General features: G+C 56.2%; 2 protein-coding genes across 5 annotated transcripts in view; one reads left to right on the plus strand and one right to left on the minus strand.

The window, feature by feature from the left end:
* Abtb2 (ankyrin repeat and BTB domain containing 2) overlaps positions 1 to 12,566 on the plus strand; it is a 162,031-nt gene extending 149,465 nt beyond the window's left edge. For both annotated transcript variants that reach the window (XM_047518268.1, XM_047518269.1), the window contains exons 8-17: positions 1,144 to 1,240; positions 1,623 to 1,758; positions 3,476 to 3,705; positions 5,000 to 5,178; positions 5,401 to 5,506; positions 5,649 to 5,751; positions 6,193 to 6,283; positions 10,223 to 10,291; positions 10,771 to 10,884; positions 12,230 to 12,566. In XM_047518268.1, the coding sequence (XP_047374224.1) occupies positions 1,144 to 1,240; positions 1,623 to 1,758; positions 3,476 to 3,705; positions 5,000 to 5,178; positions 5,401 to 5,506; positions 5,649 to 5,751; positions 6,193 to 6,283; positions 10,223 to 10,291; positions 10,771 to 10,884; positions 12,230 to 12,427 (1,323 nt within the window). In that variant the 3' untranslated portion in view covers positions 12,428 to 12,566. The remainder of the gene's footprint in view (positions 1 to 1,143; positions 1,241 to 1,622; positions 1,759 to 3,475; positions 3,706 to 4,999; positions 5,179 to 5,400; positions 5,507 to 5,648; positions 5,752 to 6,192; positions 6,284 to 10,222; positions 10,292 to 10,770; positions 10,885 to 12,229) is intronic.
* Positions 12,567 to 17,343: 4,777 nt separating this feature from the next.
* Nat10 (N-acetyltransferase 10) overlaps positions 17,344 to 20,933 on the minus strand; it is a 38,494-nt gene continuing 34,904 nt past the window's right edge. For all 3 annotated transcript variants that reach the window (XM_047519108.1, XM_047519109.1, XM_047519110.1), the window contains 2 exons: positions 20,291 to 20,374; positions 17,344 to 18,136 (listed from right to left, as the gene is read on the minus strand). In XM_047519108.1, coding sequence (XP_047375064.1) covers positions 18,025 to 18,136; positions 20,291 to 20,374 — 196 coding nt within the window. In that variant the 3' untranslated portion in view covers positions 17,344 to 18,024. The remainder of the gene's footprint in view (positions 18,137 to 20,290; positions 20,375 to 20,933) is intronic.

The raw sequence follows: 20,933 nt of genomic DNA on the forward strand, positions 1-20,933 counted from the left end.
GCTATGGGCAGGGCAGCTGGCACACTGGCCACACACCACTCAACTACCAGGTCCTCAGGTCACTGGGGCTTGCAGGGTTTCCTGGCACCTCCTCATGGAAGTCCCTATGATGTTCTTGTCCCCTGCTAGATTAGAAGTTCTGAGGGCACAGATGGTATCTTGGCTTATTTGTGTTTGTCAACCCAGCCCTGACCTTTAGTAGGGACTCAAAGTGGTCATTGCCTGGCTGGCTGCCTCACCTGGCCTGCTCTGCAGTTACTGCCCTTATGAGCACCTGAGCAAAGGGCCTGTGGAATGTGCCCTGGGCTTGCCTGGACTGGGTGCCCAGCTTCATCCTGACAGGCAGGCCTTCGCCTCCACAGCCTCAGCCCTGACCCGGGCAGTGGGAAATGACAGATTTCTGACTGACAAGCCTCCAGCAGAGGGCCTCCCTGCCCCCACCCCACACCCTCCAGGGGATCTGGGTCAGCCTGGACACCTCCCCTGCCTGAGGGCCAGGGCAGACCCAGCCCACCTGGAACTGCTTGGGATCTGTTAACCCTGCCCCACATGGCCCCTGGCTGGAGCAAGGAGAGGTCATTTGTTGTCCTAGACTGTGCATGACATTCCGCCCAGCTGCCACACTTGCCAGTCTGGGGTACCTCTGAACCCCTCCAAAGAAGAGCCTAAAAACCACTAGTCATGGAGCCCACAGTGTGCGGGTGTCACTCCACTGCATCTCAGCAACGCGCAGCAGGCTTCCCGCCCACCTTGCAGGCGGGGAAGACTGAAGCTCAGGGTACTGGTGTTCCTGCCCCAGGTCACTCATGGGTCAGGGGCCAGCACTGCACCCCACTCTTTCTAAATGCTGCCCCCCAGGGCCTCAGTTTCCCCCTGAAGGTCCAGGGTGACACTTTCTACTCCGCCCATCTGTGTGAGTTCTTGGAAAGGTAACTGAAGCATTTGAAAAAGCGCAGTAACTCAGAAATTCATAGCCCAGGTTCCGGGGGTGGAGGTGAAGGAGCCCTGAGGGTAACCAGGAGGTCTCAGGTTGCCATTCAGGATGAGCTGTGTCTTGAGCACAGGCCTGGGGAGAATCGACCCCGGGGCCCCTCCAGGCCTCCCCTGTGCATTGAGTGATGTCCTCCCTCTGTGCCCTGGCAGCTGCTGCTGGACGCCGGTGCCCACGTGGAGGGCTCGGCAGTGAACAGTGGCGAGGACAGCTACGCGGAGACACCCCTGCAGCTGGCCTCTGCGGCGGGTAGGTACCCCACTGCCCTGCCCAGCCGGGCCTCTCATCGCTGGGAGGCTCCACCTACCCTGTGCTAGCACCAGGCTGGGCATGTGACCACACACGCCCTTTAGGGACCCTTGAAGTCCCTCCTTCTGGGCCACTGGGGGTTTCCCCTAGCCCCCATCCATCAGCGTTCCTGCTGAGTGTGGCACCCAGACAGGGCGCGCAGGGGAGATGGTGGTGGGACACAGCTGGCCTTCCTCCTGTCTCCCTCACCGGCCTCCATCCCTGCCACAGGCGGTGAGCATGGCTCCCCATGCCATATCCAGAGTTCACAGAGCCCCTCCCCCGCCCCTTGCCTGGTCAGCCGCCACCTCACTGTCCCTGGCATCGGCCCCTTGTCTCCTAGGGAACTACGAGCTGGTCAGCTTGCTGCTGGGCCGAGGTGCCGACCCCCTCCTCAGCATGCTGGAGGCCAATGGCATGGCATCCTCCCTCCATGAGGACATGAACTGCTTCAGCCACTCAGCCGCCCACGGCCACAGGTACCTGCCCCCAGGGTGCCTGTACCACGTGACCTGGGGGTACTGAAATAACCGCTCAGCAGCCTGGTCTCCCCAGGGGAGCAGGAGAGCAGCCTTTCCGGAAGCCAGGGCCTGTGTCATGAGAAATATGTGGATCCACAGGGGCCTGAGACATTGGAGGCCTGGGGACACTGGCGGTGGGTGGCTCACAGAGGCCCCAAAGCGGGGGTCCCGAGACTGGAACTGGGTAGGCAGTCCCATTTTCCAATAAGACAGCTGCGGCTGCAGGGCCTGCTCAGGAGCACTGCCCTCCGTGCTTGGCGGTGGCTGCAGGGTACCCTAGGGGCTTTCACACAGTACGTGGCTCACCGTGTGGAGGCTTCTGGGGCGCTGCAGGAAGTCACTCCTGCTCCAGCTCCAGAAACAGGCGGTGGATCCGCCTGGGGTTTTAACAGAGCATCAACAGGCTGAAGCTTCGACTGTGAGACAGTCCTGGGGGAAAACCAGAGGTTATCGGAGGGCAGAGCAGTGGCCAGAAAAGAAGGGCTGGTGGGCGGGACAGCTACTTGCAGTTCTCAGGAACCTTCTCTCCACAAGATCTGTGTTCTGTCAGTGCCTGGCCCCGTGGTGCTTGTCCTCTGTACCCACCCACCTCAGTCCACCTCCCCTTCAGGTCCCATCCTGTCCCTCACTGCCATGGCCTCCCTGCCCCACTCTGCCCTGTGTCTGCCCCGCGGTGTCCTCTCCACCCTGTGTGCAGTAGTTTGCTCCTCTGTCTCTCTGGGACACAGGATCCTTGGGACAGACACTGGCCAGTTTGCCCTTACATGTCACTGCTTGGCACAAACTAGAAGCTCTATAAACTCCAGAGCTAACAAGTCACCAATGAGGAGCTGCCTACAACCAGCTGGCCCTTTGGGAATGACTCTGGTCCTTCTAGGGGGCCTCTGTGCTGTGAGCTTGGGAGAGGTATGGAGGAGGCCCAGCCCCCAGGTGACATTTGGATCTGGCTGTGCTGTAACCACCCACCCCACAACTTTAGGCCACAGGAGGAGGCTGGATCTGCACTGCTCCCAGTGTGGCCTTGAGCAAGATGTGGTCGTCACCTGTAAAGGGTGATGTCTGGGGATCTCTCAGGGCCCAATGCAGCAGTTCACGGGAAGGCGCTCGGCCAAGCCTCCCGTTCTACATTTGTACGAATTCCACCTAGGACGGCCAGTACTGCGTACGCACGGTCCTACTCGCTTCCTCTATTAGCAGGAGAACAAATGAGGGCTGCGAGGCACGTCCTGTTCAGGCACTTGTACGTGTGTGGCTGTATAGGACTTGCTGCCACGTGCCCGGCCTGTGATGGCTTACCGTCAGCCCCTGGAGAGGGTGATGCTGGTGCCCTGTCCTATAGGTGACGAAGCAGTCAGGGCTCAGCCAGCCTATGTGAGCTCCCACAGCTAGGATGGCAGGGCCTGGTCAGCCCGAAGCCTCCGACACCTGAGTCATACCCAGTGTCAGAAGGGTGGAGTCCCTTGCACCCCCCTTGTCTCTGGCGGGGTGCCTGGAGATGGCGGTTGCCAGCACCGCTGTGTCATCTTGCCTGGGAGGGGAAGGGACTTATCCCTTTGAGCCCTCGGTGCCCTGCAGCAGCCCACCTGGGCCATAGGGCACTAGGAGGCAGCTCAGACGGGCACTGCCCATCTGTGTAGGGGACCTTAGGTCTCATCCTTTGTCCCTTGGCCCACAGAAATGTCCTGAGGAAGCTCCTGACTCAGCCACAGCAGGCCAAAGCAGATGTGCTGTCCCTGGAGGAGATCCTGGCCGAGGGCGTGGAGGAAAGCGACACGGCGAGCCAGGGCAGCGGCAGCGAGGGGCCCGTGCGGCTGAGCCGAACACGCACGAAGGCCCTGCAGGAGGCCATGTACTACAGCGCCGAGCACGGCTATGTGGACATCACCATGGAGCTGAGGGCCCTGGGTGAGGCCCACACCTGCACACGGCACACGGTCACCAGCAGGCCAGAGGGCCCGCACCGGCAGGGGTAGACCGAGGCCTCTGGGCAGCTGAGCGCAGGGCGGGGACTGGGGCATGTCTGCGGCCTGACCAGGACAGGAGATGCCCTGGGCCTCAGATGCTCCTTGGCAGTGACAAGTCAGGAGGTCATGGCCCATGCCTTTTAGTGCCTCTGGTCACAGCCCAGGAACACAGCACGGGGAGCTTCTGAGGCATCCCAAGGATTGATACACAGTGAGTCACCAGGTCCTGTTGCTTGCCCAGCCTTTCACTCCGTGGGTCTACAAGTCTGAGGACTGTGTCCCCTCCAGGGCGGCTAGTCAGACAGACAGACTTGGGCCAGGTCCTAGGTTAGCCGCACACCATGCAATACCCGAGTCCCAGATGCCTCTCCCCCTGTGGCTTTGGTGCTGATGATCCTCAATTAAGAATGGGATGACATCACCCAAAACATGAGGCACAGTGCCCGCTGTGAGCGCTTGGTCCGTGACAGCAATGTTGTTATTACCCAGGGCCACGACGCACAAACCCTCAGGGCTGGGCCAGAAAAGCAGTGAGGCGGGCTCTGCTGGAAACTGGGGACATCCCTCCTGCCCATCAGTACACCCAGCATGCTGGCCCGCCCACCTCCTGGGGTCCGGGCAATGCCGCTGGGCCTTTTTAATCCAGTCAGGCTGGGGGGTGAGAGGCTATCTCTCTAATTGCCAGGAATATGACTGTTTTTTGTCTTGAACTTCACGTAGCAGTTTTAAATTACTTGTGGCCCCGCTGACACACTCCGGGGAACGGGTAAACAGTCATTATACATCCTGGATGCGCACTGACGTACCCTGAGCTGGCTGCCGGGAACCCCTCCGTGATAGGACGGGGTTCACCTCGGGTTTCTGTACAGGATGGGGCCTGTGCCCTTGAATGCCCTGCATATTTTCTGGGTATCCAAGTCCACCTGGCCACCCCTCCAGCTTTAGTGGATCTTCCCCAGCAAAAAATTCCAAGGGCCAACAAGCAATGGGGCAAGAAATCCACAGGCTGTGTGATGGGTTTTTAGAGCTTGGGTCCCCTGCATGGGGCTGAAGCCATTCCTCCACCTCTGGTGAGGAGAACCTGAAACGGCCCTCCGGCTGACCAGCAAGGAGGGTCACTCAGCTCTTAGGGATGGGGCAGGTGGCCAGGTGGGGCACCATGCTGACAGCCTGTCACAGGGTCTGTGCTGAGGTGCCTTGTGAGGTGAATGACGCCTCTCTCCCCTCCCCCGCAGGCGTCCCCTGGAAGCTGCACATTTGGATCGAGTCCCTGCGGACCTCCTTCTCCCAGTCGAGGTACTCGGTGGTGCAGAGTCTGCTGCGGGACTTCAGCTCCATCAAGGAGGAAGAATACAATGAGGAGCTGGTGACCGAGGGTTTGCAGCTCATGTTTGACATCCTCAAGACCAGCAAGGTGAGTGACCAAGCCGCCAGCACCCCGGCACCCAGACTTGTTCAGCCTGGCTGCAAGGGCAGAGGCCATGGATCTGTTGGGCTGGAGCCTGGCTGCTGGAGGGACAGGCATCTGGCCAAGCCAGTTCCAGCAGGAACAAGACAGTGCACTCAAACAAGCTGACGTGTCTGCAGCAGTAAGGAGGCAGCGGATGAGCTGAAGGGCCCTCTCTCCCTCCCACAGAACGACTCGGTCATCCAGCAGCTGGCCGCCATCTTCACGCACTGCTACGGCAGCAGCCCCATCCCCAGCATCCCAGAGATCCGGAAGACCCTGCCGGCCAGGCTGGGTGAGGCCTGTCCCCTCTTCCTTTTCTCCCCCTACATATTAAGGTCCTGGCCTCAGTTCCTCCCCTTTGTGCCCCTCCCCAGCACACTTGGGACCCTGGAGGTGGGCAGCTCTGCCGACTTCCTGTCCTACCCTTTTCACAGACCCTCACTTTCTGAACAACAAGGAGATGTCAGATGTGACCTTCCTGGTGGAAGGAAAGCTGTTTTATGCACACAAAGTCCTACTGGTGACAGCTTCTAACAGGTAGGCAGCCATGGGTAACAGCAGCAGCTAGTTTCAGATTCGAGGTGCTAGAGAAAAGCGGCCAGTACCCCGCAGCCTCCGCCCGTCACCGCAGAGTCCCGGTCCTCCCCCAGGGATGCCGGAGGCAGGTTGGAGAGACGGCACAGTGGCGTGGGGGTCCAGAGTGCAACAGGGGCGCTCAGGGGGAGGGGCTGTCCTTTCTGGCTGAGTTGTTGCTTCTGGAATGAAGAGGCAGGGTTCCACCACGGTCGTCAGGCCAGCTGTCATCCCAGGCTGATATAAAATGTCACTTGCCTCAAGTTATTTTGGGAACACAGCAGTCATTTTACAGTGCTCCTGACTTCCAGTTGCTGGGCAGGTGACAGACGGTGCCTTCAGCACACGATGATGGAGTGAGAAGTCATGCTCAAGCCTTTCCTAGGTTCATCTTTTTTGCCCCAGGTTCAAGACACTAATGACCAATAAATCAGAACAAGATGGGGACAGCAGCAAGACCATCGAGATCAGCGACATGAAGTACCACATTTTTCAGGTGTGTGCCTCAGTGCTTGCTCTTCTGGAAGGGGGTACCTTCCCCTACAACCCACCCTTGTCCATCTGGGCTTAGGTGCAGCTGCCAGTTGGCCTTGCTCTCCCACTGTCCCCGATGCCCTCTGATTTGCTGGGTCAGTGGTCAGGTGAGAGTATCCAGGTCCTCCCCTGTGCAGACAAAGGCAGGCATCCAGTGTGGGGCTGTGGCTTCAGAGCCTGTCTCATGCATCCTGAGCTGGAAGCTCTGGACCAGGGGTCTGGGCTGTCTTCAGAAAGGCATATGCCACCAACATGGCGTGCGGGCCTGTGTATCAGTGTGAGCTCCCAGCAAATAAGCATCCTTGAGAGCTTGCGGGAAACAGGCCTCCTGCTCCAGAGCCTCCACCTTCCCAAGATGCCCAGGTGGATCACTCACACGGTACAACTGTGGAAGGGCTGGTGTGGGTTGTACTCCTGTCCCAAGCATCAAACCCCAGCCACCATGGCCACACAGGAAAACAGGAGCTTTCCCTGGTAAGAGAGGATAAGGCTCAGGACTTTGCAGGACATGAAAGGTTATGCAGCAAAACTCCAGGTTAGGCAGGGTCTGGAGGAGGAGCCCTGGCTGAGCTCCTGGTGAGAAAGTGGTGGCCACAGGATTCAGGGATAACTCTTCAGGTCCTGTTCCCACTGACCTCCCTCAACCAACCCAGAGCGTCAGCCAGGGGCTGCTAAGCCTGTCCTGCACAGATGCCCTCCCGGGAGGGTTTGATCTAAGGAGAGAGTAAACAGAAAGCATAGCATTGCGTGGACGCACTGGGAGCCACCACCAGAATGGCTTATTCCCTTTCCCAGCCTCCTTCAGTCACTTATTTAGTATTTATGGGGACTGCAGAGATAGTTAACAGACAAGATCCGCAGCCTCAGCAAGACAAGAAATGAAATACCATGCCAGCTGAAGTGGGGGATGCTTGGGCTCTGGCGGTACTGGAAATGGGCCTCTCCCCACGTTTGGGGGAGATGAGGGGCACTTCCTGAGGTCTCAAGGACCTGTGAGCAGGAGCTCCAGGAAGAGGGAACAGCACATGAGAAGTCCCAGAAGCCAGAGCCCATGGCATGTTCAACTCAGAACCATGAGGAGTAAGCCAGGGCACGAAGGGCTTGGACTTGAACCCGAGGACTCAGGCTTTACGCAGTGGAGGATGGGCTCCCACCACAGCACAGGCCTGGGGGACATCGGCAGATGAGGCAGAGGCAGAGAGGTTGGGTATTGGCTCGGGTTACACAGCTGGGAAGCCGTAGAGCCAGGATTCCGACTCCGGACCTGTGCAGTGGTCGGGTGCGCATTTAGAAAGGTGAGGAAATGATCAAAGAGGGCACGACTCTCCCCGGGGTACCAGTTAGGAGCCATGGAGGCCAGGCCAGTGCTGCTGGGCACCTGGAACACCAATGACAGGTGGAGGGCAGTGGACCAGAGAATGGATGGACTCAGTAACTGACGGGCTGGGGGAGAGCAGGGGAGCGGCCCGGGGTCTGGCCTGAGAACGGTGGCGTCTCCCCTTCCCCGTTTCTCATCCCCTGTCACGCTCACTGGGGCGGGGGCAGCTTCAGATACTTGTTTGGTCCAGAAACCCAGAGTCCAGGTGAGCTGGAGCACGCAGGGGAGCCGTAACAGGCGGTCCCGGAGCAAAGGCAGGGATTGGTGGAGAGCGGGGGCAGGGTGACCCTGCTGCTGCCCATCAAAACTGCTTTGCTTACCTGCTGGGCCAAGGGAGGACATCTGGGCCAGGACAGGGTGACGTCTCCGGGTTGGGTGAGGGGGTCAGTGGGAACCAGATCACCATTTGTGGTGCACATGGGCGTCTGAGGTTGGATGGTGGTTCAGGCCTGGCACTGGCCTTATTCCCTGGGGTCTATGGATACAGACTCTGCCCTTAGGAGTGGGTGGGCCTCGGAGGGACCTCCAAACACCCACTCCTGATTTCCAGGTTCCCTTGGAGGGATCAGCCTAAAGCCACCAAGGCAGGAAGTTTCAGAGCAGCCCCAACTGCCTTGGCTCTCATAGCACTGAGGGAAGGAGGGAGGTCATCCTCTGTTTTCTGGAAGAAACAGACCTGGGAGATCTAAGCAACACTGTCTGATATGAAGATAATGGGAATCACATACTATAAATTAAAATATCCTAGTCAGATTAGGTGGGTGGGGTGCTTTGTGCCTGTTATCCCAGAAATTCAGGAGGCTGAGGCCAGAGGATCACAAATTCAAGATCAGCCTCACCACCTTGGTGAGATCCTTTATCTAAATAATAAAAGGGCTGGGGCTGTAGCTCAGTGGTAATGCATTTCTGATTCAATCCCCAGTACCCGCCACCCCACCTCCAAAAAAGCTTAAATTAATTTTAGTGTATAATTACTGAGAATATTTTATACCAAGTTTTCAAAATCCAGTATGTATTTACACAGCACATCTTAATCCAGACCAGTCACATCTCAAATGCTTAGAAGCTACATCGGGTCAGGGCTACCACATTGGATGGTACAGGTCTAGAGACTCGCCAAGACAGGTCACTGTCAGCTAAACCTAGGCCTTTGAAGGACAGCCCAGAAGGTTCCAACCCTGCCATTCTGACACAGTTTCTGAGGTCCCATTCCTGTACTACAGTCTCCTGGTGGCCCACTCATGGCACAGGGAAAACCTGCCATCCCTCCACAGCTGGTCCTGCCTGTGGCATTTCCTCTGGCAGCCCTTTGGGAGGCAGGCAACCCACCTGATGGGGCTGCAAGGCTCCCAGCGAGCAGTTCGGATCTGGCTTCTGAGGACCATGTGCACTGGGGAGCCCTCAGGGAGAGGCGTGCACTACTGAGGCAGGGCCTTGCAGAATCACTCCCAAAAGCCGCAGGAGGCGGCCTTCCAGGCTGTGGAGGGGAACGCAAGCTGGCTGCTTAGATCCCCAACCCAGGCCCTTGCCAAGGGGCTGCGTGAGGCCATCCCTTAGCAAAGAATCCTGAAAGATGTGGCTTGTCCTGCTGGCTCTGCCACTCAGCACAGAGGGCTGAGCCACGCACCATCCCAAGACAGACATTGGAAGTACAATTAATGCGATGGCTGCACAGGCCCCCTCCAGGCCCCGGAGGCTCACTTTCCTGGGGAGAGCCGGTGTCCCCCATGCAAGCTGCTGCTCTTCCCACCACTGGCCCTTCTCCCAGACCCTCTGGTGCCTCTTCAGCCTGACGGCCAGTCCTAACAGCGCCCAAGTGCTCCGGCTGGAGGGCTGGAGCCTGTTTACCAAGTCGCTTGCCAGTGCCCTTCTGGGGCTGTTTCTTCAGCCAACCAGAGAATTGTTTTTCTTTTTCCAGCTGGGAACCTCACCAGGCTCCAGTGTGATGGCAGAGTTTGTAACTTAGATTTAAAAACTAAATATAGCTCCCCTTCCTGTGGCATGGCAGAGCACGCCCTCCTCCCCAATTCCTGAGCGCCCCAGGCAGAGAGGTGGGTTCCAGAGGTGTTTAGGGGAACAGACTTGCCAGGGTGTTCAGATATGACCCTCTGAGGGTGGCCAGTTACAGTTGTCCCCTCAGAGACTCGCCTCCCTCCTGGCTCCACGTGTAGAATTTAAACAACACCAGCCAAGAGCACTGTGGGGCCTGCTGGGATGGGCGGGCCCTGCTGTGGAGCCAGGAGGCCCAAGTGACTCAGTCAAGTCCTGTTCTCTGCAGGGCTCACAGGGTTGTCATGAGGCTGGAATGGGAAGCCCCCTGGGGACAGGAGCCCATCATCTGGGGAAGGTCTCAGGAGAGGGTCTGGAGAAAACACAGCATTTGAGAGTCACTCTGAGCAGAGACAAAGTTAGGGGACTGCAGAGGGGCAGGCTGGGCCCAGGAGAGCACCGGTGTGGCACCCTGGGGGCTGGGCGTGGACCTGCACACTCTGCGTGGCTCTCACGGGGGCCTCTTCTGTGCAGATGATGATGCAGTACCTGTACTACGGAGGAACAGAGGCCATGGAAATCCCCACTGCCGACATCCTGGAGGTGAGCAGGGGACCAGCTTCCTGTCTGCATTTGTGCTCTCCAACTCAAGACGCCTGTCGGTCTCAGCCCCACTCTCAAAAGCAGCAGTTGGAGGGGTGGGAGGAGAGAAAGGTGGCATCTGTGAGGACCTCATGGTTCCCTGTGGGCTCCTTCCTCTGTTCAGAGACTGGGAACTGAGTACACCACTGAGCCCACTGGTTACGGGGCCTCTCACTCGCCTGGCACTGGTGGTCCAGGGGCCTGGCTCAGCAGCTCATGTAGATGAGGCATGTGACTCAGACCTGACATCGCTCATCACCCATTCTGTGCCTCCCACATTGTTCCCATAATACCCAGATGACCTAGAGCAAATCCAGGCCATCACGTCTGAACTGAACAGCAAGGCTGGGCCTGGGTTTGGGAGGAAGCAGGGCCACTCTCTGATGCCCAGGCCACAGCCTGGTCACAAGTGTCCAAAGCCTGCTTTTCCTCCCTTCCAGCTGCTGTCTGCCGCCAGCCTGTTCCAACTGGACGCCCTGCAGAGGCACTGCGAGATCCTGTGTTCACAGACCCTCAGCGTGGAGAGCGCCGTGAACACCTACAAATACGCCAAGGTGAGCACCGCAGCCACCTCCGACTCACACGCTACTCCACAGGCTCTGCTCTGTGGCCACACCATGCAAAGGGCAGTGGAGGGCGCTGGGGTGTCAGCAGCAATCCACTAAGTAGCCCGCGAGCAACTGCCCGGCTGCCACCTGGCAGCTTGGGAGCTGGGCTTGCAAGCTGTGGCACAGGTTCACATTCCAGCTTGGCCCCGCCACGGAGATCTGTGGACCAGGCAGGTAACAGTCTGTGTCAAATCAATTCCACGAGTGTTCACTCGACTTCCTCCCCACACCCGTCTTCCGCATTCCAGCAAACAATACTGTCATCTGCTTGACTCAAAACCCATTAGTTACAGTTGATTTTTTTAAAACGTCCCACATCTGGGTCATCTACCCCTGATAGACATCAGCAGTCTCTCGTTCCCTCCATCTCCTGTCCCCACCCTGCAAGTTCATCTCTGTCTCAGACAATTGCACTGGTCACCTCCCCTCCTTCCTTGCCTTTCCTCTGCAGTCTACAAAGTTCTTTTGAAAGTCCAAAGACCATGTCACTCCCCTATTTGAGCCCTTCAAAGGTTTCCCAGTGCTTGCAAACTGAAGAGCCAACCCTCCCCATGCTTGACAAGGTCCCAGGACCCCCGTCCCGCTTCCCCCTCACTTGGAACCACACCAGCCTGCCTTCTTACTCAGTTTTCCCAGGTCTCCTGTGGCAATGATGCCCTCTTCCTGTAAAGCTTTTCCCAAGTCCAGCCCTTTGTCTGCATCCGCAGATGTCCTCAGGCCTCCCACAAGCCACCCCGTCACTCTACGTCAGTTTTTATCTCCTTCACAGCCTTGGGCACTGTCTGCAATTACCTTATCTGGCTGATTCCTTGGATTTTGTCTCCCTCATACCAGGACATTAGCTTAAGAGCCTGGCAGAGACGTGACCTCAGCACCTACTGCCCAGTGCCTGGCCCAGAGCCAGCGGCTGGTGTGTTGAATTAGGTTATAAGCACCCACCAAGTGGGCACTCCTGTGCTAAGCCTCATGCTGGAAACTGGACAGTCCCTTTTCTTAGGTAGGCAGCTTCCAAAGCAGGGGGAATGACTGCTATTCAATAAGGTGTCATTCATGTGACATAGGCAAAGAAAATGACAGGGGCCATGGACAAGACTTCAGAAATATTCTAGGACTTGAACCCCAATGGGACCTTCTTCCAGAAGTTGCTTATGGAAGGGACTCATGTGGGGGAGGTGGCCTCAAGATGCAGACAGGGAACACCTCCCCTGGGGCCAGGGCAGAGTTTAAGCTGGGCCTGGGCCTGGGTGGGTGACATCGGGACTGTGGCCTCACCCCTCCTGTCCGTCCGCAGATCCACAATGCCCCAGAACTGGCCCTGTTCTGCGAGGGCTTCTTCCTCAAGCACATGAAAGCCCTGCTGGAGCAGGATGCCTTCCGGCAGCTCATCTATGGCCGCAGCAGCAAAGTGCAGGGCCTGGACCCGCTGCAGGACCTGCAGAGCACCCTGGCCGAGCGTGTGCACTCTGTCTACGTCACTTCCCGGGTGTGAGGCACCACCGGGGTGCAAAGAGGTGCCAGAAGCAGTAGCACCAGGGCCCCCGGAGAGCAGGCCTAGGCCCTACTGGAGCCGGGCTCCTGGGGCTGCTTCCCTGCCTTCCCCAGCACCCGCTCTGGTGTCGATGTCCTTGGCAGCCCCGTCCCTCTACCCCAGCGCTAACCGTTTTACCAACCAGTGACTGGCAAAGGGGGGCGCGGCCCCTCTCTGCACATTTTTACCTTGAGGGCCTCCGGCACCCCCACCGCATGCCCTTTCCTCGTGGTTCAGGAGCAGTCCTGATCTACCCCCGCTCCAAGCTCTGCCTGCCGCTGGGCCTCCGTTCCAACCCTCCCAGCTGGGGCTCTTGGGACGGTGGGCATCCTGATGAATGTATAGATACAACCCCCGAGCCCCAGGCCGTTCAGTGCAAAAGCTGGTCCAGAGGAAAGGCTGCCCAAATTCCCTCGCCTCTCCTTCAGGCTGTGCCTTTGGAGGGCTTGGCGGGGCCTGCTTCGAGTCTTCCATTTTCTATGGAGTCTGGGCCTCGGGAGGCCCTCGCTTTAGGACTGCTAACTCGCAGTTCCCGCTCACGGCTTCTGAGGCCAGGCTGCTGGCAGTAGCGTCAGCTCCGTGGCCTCAGCTCTGGCTGCTGTCGTTAGGGTCCAAAGTAAGGGGATGGATTCAGGAACCTCAGGCCTGTTGGTCAGGCAGCACCTACTCTGCCTCCCTGGCTGAGCCTCTCAAATGAAAGGTTCCTTTAACTCAGGACTAGAGGGAGGGCCCACTTCTCACTGTGGCTCTTGGGCAAAAAGGACAGGGCAGCGGTGGAAGGGCTGGGAGAAGAGGCCCTTCAGCAGGTCCCCAGCACCTTCCCAGGCTTGGGCTCTCCTGGGGTAGAGGCAGTGGGCCCCACCGCCTGGCCTGTTTATGGACCAGACACTGGGGCAGCGTCAGCGTCGAAGACAGCTTGCTCGGGTGGAGCCTGGCTGCACCTTAGAAACTATTTATTCATCAAAAGCCCCAGGCATTTTCAGGAGATGTCACTTGCTCACCCTGAAGAGGCCTGGGGCTTACAATCCTAGAAAATATTTTCAACTAGCTGCTTGAGCTGGATGTACAAAGGAACAGGTGTTATTTTATTGCTGTAATATTGTATGATACAGTAACTGTATATTAATGTCACTTATTGTAAATGTACCATGGTTTTATTAACAATAAATACTCATTAACAGGAACTCTGGCCTCACTGCTCCTGGTAGAGGGTTGCTCAGTCAGAACTAGGGACGGGCCACAAGAGCAGGTCAAACACCCAGAACCGATTTCCTGCTCTCTCCGTGGGGGAAAAAATCCCCTTCCAAAGCGGTGCTGTGGCCACACTCACCTCCCCGCCTGGACCTCTGCCTTGCTCTGTTCCTCACGGGGGCTTGGTTTTCTTACCTGTAAAATGAGGCAGATGGTGGTTTATTAAGCACAGATGTGCCATTAGACTGCCAGAAGCCAGGCTGAGGAATGGGAGCGCTGCGGGGCTTTCCTGACCTGAGCCCAGGCCCTTCCCCGGGAGGGATGAGCAGCTCATGGTTGCAGACGTGTGCCCACACCACACCTCCACACAGGGGTGGCCTGATGACAGGTACCTGCCCCCCGGGGCGAGGGCTGCAGCCTACAGGCTTTGCTCAGTAGACTGTCCGACTAAAGAGACCCTGGCAGACTGGAGGGAGCGTGGTAGGCCAGTGACTCGGGCCCAGGGTTTTCCCAAGACCTGTTGTTTTATATGCAAATTCCAGGCAGAAATCTTTTAGAATACTCCTCACCTAAAGCAGAAAGAACTCCTAAGGTCATTGGGAACCTGAATCAGAGTGGCTGTGGTTCAGTAACACACCAGGATTCAGAGTTGGGAACAGTGACCTCCAGCAGTCAGTCCCAGTCCCGAGAAAGGCCAGTTTCCCAGCTTTTCTGGGGTTGGGGCCAAGCAGGGTGGCTTGAGGCCCAGTCTGGGGCCCTGGACCCAGCAGGGTGAGGGAGCTCTGTACCATATTGACCACAGCGCCCTCTGGGGGCCACAGGGAGGAGGCACACAGCAGCAGCACCTGGTACAGAAGCCCTGAAGGTGGCAGAGGGGGTGTTCCTCCCCAAGACTGGAGAGCCAGAGTGGCTACCTTCAAGAGTCCAACCTCCCACCCCAGCAGGACCTCAAAGGCAAGGTCTAGTTATGCTCTGGCTCCAGGTGTGGATCAGTGTGGTTCTCTTGGGAGAAGAGGGGTAGCGAGGCTAGAAGGACCCCTGAGCCTAGGTATACAGGAACACTAACATTTAAGACAGGGGAAAAAATTCAGTCTTCCCAGAGGTTGGGAAGTATCTGATCACTTACCCAGCAGCTGGATTCCCTGTACTTCAAGGCCACTGTTCAGGATCATGGCGGGGATTTCTCAGTTGCCAGCTTCAGGTCACTAGCAGCCAGAGTGGCTGCAGGGAGAGCAGGTACCTCCTTCCAGGAGCCCGTGGGTACCGGCTGAAAACATCAGCTCAGTACACGGAGTCACTTTAGTGTGCGGCAGATGGGGCAGCGTTCGAGCAGCAGGGACCTGGGCATTCGCCCCAAGGGAGGCCCCTCTCCAGACACCAGGGGTGCCAAAGTCGACCCTGGGCACCTTGGCTAACACTAAGACTGCCCTTCTCCCCAGCGGCGTGGCCTCCGGTACTTCACTTTGCTTTCTGCACGCTGCCTGGTAGCCCTCCCCACCAGATGTCCCCCATGCCAGAGGCAGGATGGTCACCGCTTTCACCGGTGCCAGGAAGCCCAGGCCCTTCAAGCCCTTTGCAGAAACTGCACGTTTAACCAGTTGTTCAAGAGCATCCCTCCTCCCCAGTCTCAGACCCCAGGGCCTTCCTCCCAGTCGCCCTCCAGCCCCCAGGCTGCTCGCTGTTTGTAAAGGCCTCAAATAATGAGCCTACATTTTCCCAAGGTGACGGTCACTTATTTCTGTCCCTCCCCCACCTCCCAGGCTCAGCAACCCCTTTGTGTCTCCTGGTCACTCCTGAGTCCCCTGGGACTGGCAGGACCAGATGAGCTGTGGAAGCCTGGAAGCAGGCTAGCAGCAGCCCCTCCTGGCTCGGGGTGGGGGAGGCTATTCAGGAATCCTTTGTTCAGGCTTCTCAGCCTCTTCCCTGTCCTCCTCCTCCTCGTGACAGCATTCAGAGATGGCCTATCTGAATTCATTTTGCAAGGGATATCTCCTGCCACTGTAGAGCTTACAGATGTCACTCTGTCTAGGGGCCAGATGGTGAGGTCTGGGGGAGGCATGCCCTTTCAGGTTTGAAGGAGAACTCAGGAGACCGGTTAGGAACATTCCCTTTGCAAACAGAAGAGCCAGAATTCCATCCGGCTGGTGGGACACCGATTGCCTTTTTGTGTGCAGGGGGGAAGGTCATTTCAGAAGTTAGGTGCCTCTTCCCAAGATAGGAGCTATCACCCCGAACCAAAAGGTCCAGCAGCGAGGCGCATGCTCTGCTGTCCACGTGGACTCTTTCTAGCTCAGGATGGTTCAGAAAACAGACATCTGTCTTGGAGCCGACACGTGGCTGAGCAGCTCCCCCAGTTAGAGCTGGACAGTGGCACTTTGCTGTGCCAGTTATACTGTGCTAAGCTCGTCCCATCTACTCCCACACCCGCTCCTCAGCTGGGAGGGGGTTCTAGCACTACCACTCACGTCGCACACGGACCTGGAGCGCGGGCAGTGAGGTCACATGCCTGGCTTGGTCCACTTTATTTCTTACAGTTCTGAGGGTTTAGAAGTCTGGGTGGAGGGGCCGCATCTGGCGAGGACCTGCTTGCTGTGGAGTCCCGATGGTCTGAGGAAGAACGAGGCATCATGTGGCAAGGGGGCTCATCCAGGGACAAGCTGGCTTTTGTAACAGACCCACTCTTGAGATAACCCCTTTATCCATGAGTAGATTAATCCCTTCACCTGGCAGAGCCCTCCGGACTGAACCTGCTCTTACAATACCACCTCTTCCGCACCTCACAATGGGGATTAAAACTGCTACACGAGTTTTGGTGTGAACACTTGAACCTTCAGTGCCCAAGGTCTCCATGAGGGTCAGGGCAGCATTTATGAGCACCTGGCTCAGAGCCTCTCTCACTGTGCACCCAGAGCAGAGCCAGCTGACAGGCTGTGGAGCTGGAGACACTAAACAAGGGCCTCCTCACCTGGCAGATGATGTGCTTGGTAACACTGCTTTGGGGTCACTCTAAGGCAGGCAGGCTCGGGCACCTACCTGAGAAAACGGATGAAGCATCTTCCTGGCTCCTCTGAGCAGACCTTCCTAAAGGCCCAACACAAGGTCTGCAGCAGGAAACAGCAGATCCGGGAAGCAAAGGCCCCCTCACCCAGGCCCTGGACTGTCCCAGAGAGGCCACAGCAGTCCTAAGGACAGGCACAGAACCTTGCACTTCTCCCACCAGGAGTCGTCTCAGGGGTCCTGAATTTAGCATCCTTATGGCCAGCCACCATCCTTCCATTAGACTTCTCCCAGCCCAGGTCATGTCCAGAGCTGAGCAAGGAAGTTTGGACTCGGCCTAGACAACTAACTTCCACCACTCAGATTACCATGTAAACCAGACGTACATCAGGGAATGTGTGAATACACCAGATAATTTCGTCCCCAAACAGGATGGGCCAGAAAACCTAACAGGAGCTAGGAAGCAAAGGAGGCGCATCTAGCCGACTCCTGCCCCACACTACCATTTTCTGTACCTGCCAAATTCTCCCACAGGCTCCAGGGCTGGGAGCTCTAGCATGCTGCCTACTACCCTTGGCCTTGATACCAAACCCTCCAAATTCTACCCAGCAGCCAGGATGCACCAGATGAAACAGGGCAACAAGCAATTTCAGAGACATGGATTTCAGAAGTACTCACAGGTATAGTCTTGCCAGGATGTTATTTATTAAAAAATAGATTCTCTCTCCCTCCTCCCCTCACCCTGCTAGCAAAAGGGCCTTTCCCAACATTTTTCCCAAATGATGGTATTGAGAATTAGACATCACATCCTACTTAAATTAAGGGCTCAGGCTTTTCTGAGACACTGAGGGCAGCAGGCCTGGACCAGGAGTAGAATATGGCATTCACAAACTCTAGTGCACACAACAGCGACCAGCCACACCCCATTGGGTGCACTAGAGTCCATTTTTCCAAGCCTCAGGGCACTGGGACAAGTCCAAGATGAAACCCAGCAGTCAGCATCCTCCTGAGCATCACCAGAAAGTTCGTACTTAAGGGCCTGGGAAGGGACAGCAGCATGGCTTTCTCACACATGGGAAACCAGACTAAGAAGCTGGCCACAGTGAGATCCAAACCTATGGGAAAGGAGGGCCCAGGAATGAGGCTGGGAGAGACACCTCTGGTGATGCTGGAGGTGGCCCAGCCACCAAGCTTGAAGCAGAACCATTTGGGAGTCACTTGGCCTTCAGTCAGGCCCACAGACTGACTCACAGCCAACCTGTGCGTTTGCTGGGCCTCTGATTTCTGATCGTCCCGGCTGCCACCCAGAGATGGCCAGGAAGTCGGGGCACCTCCTCACAGGAGGCCACTGAAACCCACGTTTTTCTTCACTATTTCTTCCGCTTCAGTTTCATATCTTTTTTGTTCTTTATATCTCTGTTTTTCTTCAACTTCTTGTTCTGTTTAGGTTCCTGTTTGGTTTCCAACTTCCTTTTCTTGTCACTGGAGGAAAAAACACACCAGAAATAGAGAGAAACAATGAAATAGCACAGATCTGAAACACCTTAGTCTGCTTTGCTTTGTCTAAAAAAATGGTCTCTGCCATCTGCAACTTGACACAGGAACACCCAGTCAGGCAAAACGTTCTCTGCTATCCCCTGGGGAGGCAGGTATTGTGCCGGGGGCCCAGGATATGCCACCATATCCCAGCGCCTGCCCCAACTGAGCCTCAGTCTGCATCTTAACACCAGAACTCGAGGTTTTCTTCGGGGTGCCTCGCCTCCTCTCCAAGCCCTCACCTCAAGAAACACCTAAGGTGCCACAAAGGAGACTCCCTCCTGCCATTCGGGTTACCATGGAAACCAGACAGATCATCCCCATGATCCCAAAGACAGTTCTTAACACAAAGTACGAGTCTCCAAGGAAAACCTGCCATCATTTCTGATGTGCTGTTACTCTGGGTTTTCTTCTACTTAAGAAAAATAAAAAGGAACTGCTGGGCTCCACCTTGCAACTGGCCCCTGGATGTCTCACTTAAAACAGCACAGGATCCCTCAGCCAACAGCTGCCCTCCAGGGAAGGAGGCGGAAGTTCCTCTCCTGGCATTTGGCCCTGGGAATAAATACTCCCTCTGAGGACAGTAAGCAGTTCAGTTCAGATACCATTAACACTACATGAAGTCCATGGTTCCCCTTTCAAAATGCTTCTGACTTTTTCTTTTTGCAGTGCTAGGAACTGAACCCAGAGACTCATGCACACTGGCAAGTGCTCTACCACCAAGCTCTACCCCTAGCCCCCAAATACAAACTCTCAAAGAAAACACCATCGGTAACCTTGGCAATGCCAAGAATTCACCCTTGCTGGGTATGGTGGTGCACACCTGTAATCCCAGTGGTTTGGGAGGCTGAGAACTTGGGGAAAATCCCAAGTTCAAGGCCAGCCTCAGCAACTTAGTGAGGTCCTAAGCAACTCAGCAAGGCCCTATCTCAAAACAAAATACAAAAAAAGGTCAGGAATGTAGCTTAACAGTGAAGTGCCCCTGGGTTAAATCTCTAGTGATGAGGGGGAGGGGGGAAAAAAAAGGAATTCACCCTCCCCACTGACCCCAAACCAGCAGTTCCAGTCTCATCTGGCGAGAGCAGAGGCAGCCTCATGCTATTCCTAAGGGAAACTTGGAAGAAGGTTCCAGGTCAAGCATGCATGCTATCCATGGTAAACATGCACTTGGCAGATGAACCCTGGAGTGAAGGTTTTCAAGAGCAACTAGGGACCACTGGGAAAGTCTAGAGCTCAGAACTATTTTCATAAGAACATCATTTGCCTTTTTTGTTTCATGCTCACACAAATGTTGTTGGCAGAGGGCAGGAGACACGAGAGCCCAACAGAGTAAATGCAAAAGCAGCTCTCTACTACGCCAGATGCTAAACCTGAGATGGAACAGCATCGCTGTTAGGTGTCACTGTTAGGCCCCAACTGGCTTCACAGATTTTGGTGAAAGAAAAAAATTATTTTTCAAAGCAAGAAACCACAATGAGGGTTGGGAGTATAGCTCAGTGGTAGAACACTTGCCTAGCATGTGCAAGGTCCTGGGTTCGATCCCAGCACAAAAAGACAAAAAACAAAAACCTATAATGAGTCTACTGTTAATTTCAAATCAACATTTTTTAAATTTCTCAGTTTTTAATTCTTAGCATGGGAAGCAGCAGCCAATATGACCCACATAAGCAAAGGTTTTCACTTAAAGATAAAAAGGAACTCTAAGACCCAAATTTTGAGAACTGCTAGTTTAGAGGAAGAACGGGCGGCAGCTAAAGCTCGGGTTTTGCAATGGACACACCTGGTCCCAACTCTGGCTCTGGACCTCACTAGCTGGGTGCTTCCTGGGAAGTGAGCCACACACAGACTTTGTTACTGAATCGTTACAGCAACGATGGTAATAAAACAGCCCTCGAGCCGCTGTTCTGAGGCAGTGGCGCTGAAGGCCAGCAGCAGTTCCATCCCCAGTGTACACAGGGAGTGAAGAGACACAGGCTAGAGACAGCTCTTGCAAAGGTGGCCCAGCAGACTCTCAGCAGGAAGGTCAAGCCATGACTTCTCAAAGCATTCACGCCAGGCTCCTGTCAGGGGTCAGGTGTGGGTGGGACTTCCAGCCCTCACCTTTTTAGGCTGACGATGGAAGCATTCTGCCCAGCTTTGTTCAAAATTTCATTCCACTCTTCATCGTCCCCTCGGATCACGTACCTACAAAGAGGGGAAATGTCAAAACCCAGAGAGGAGAGGACTGCTTAAAAGAAAAGAGGTCAGGGGCGACAGTCTCAGACAGCTCCTGCCGTGAAAGCCCGATGAGCCGCGTTAAGGTTTGAAGATCAGAGAGAAGGGGACAGGCACGCGGCTGGGCTGAGATGTGCAGCTTCGCTCCACGGGACAGAAGTGTCGTAGCAACCGGGCTGGCAAGGGCTGCCAGCAGGCGCCAGTGGGAGAACAACCCTACACGGAGGGCAGCCTGCTGGCTTCTCACGAGACTCTCATTAAGTGCCACCAGTCCCTGCAACCCTGTTCCTAGTTGCTACCCGCAGGTGTCTGCCCAGGGCTCTGCCCCACCCCTGCTGACCTACCCCTTTTGGATCCAATAGTCCTGGCACATGGAATATGGATATGGCAAAGGTGAGGGCAGAAACTACACTCAGTACGCTGACCCGGGAATCCTGGCCACCTCCACCTCACGCCAGCCCCATCACTAATGATCCGGTCACAGACAACGTGGCACAAAGGCTCACAGGCCATTAATTCTAGAGGTATC

The sequence above is a fragment of the Sciurus carolinensis genome, chromosome 11 (genome assembly GCF_902686445.1).
Source record: "Sciurus carolinensis chromosome 11, mSciCar1.2, whole genome shotgun sequence".
NCBI lineage: Eukaryota > Metazoa > Chordata > Mammalia > Rodentia > Sciuridae > Sciurus > Sciurus carolinensis.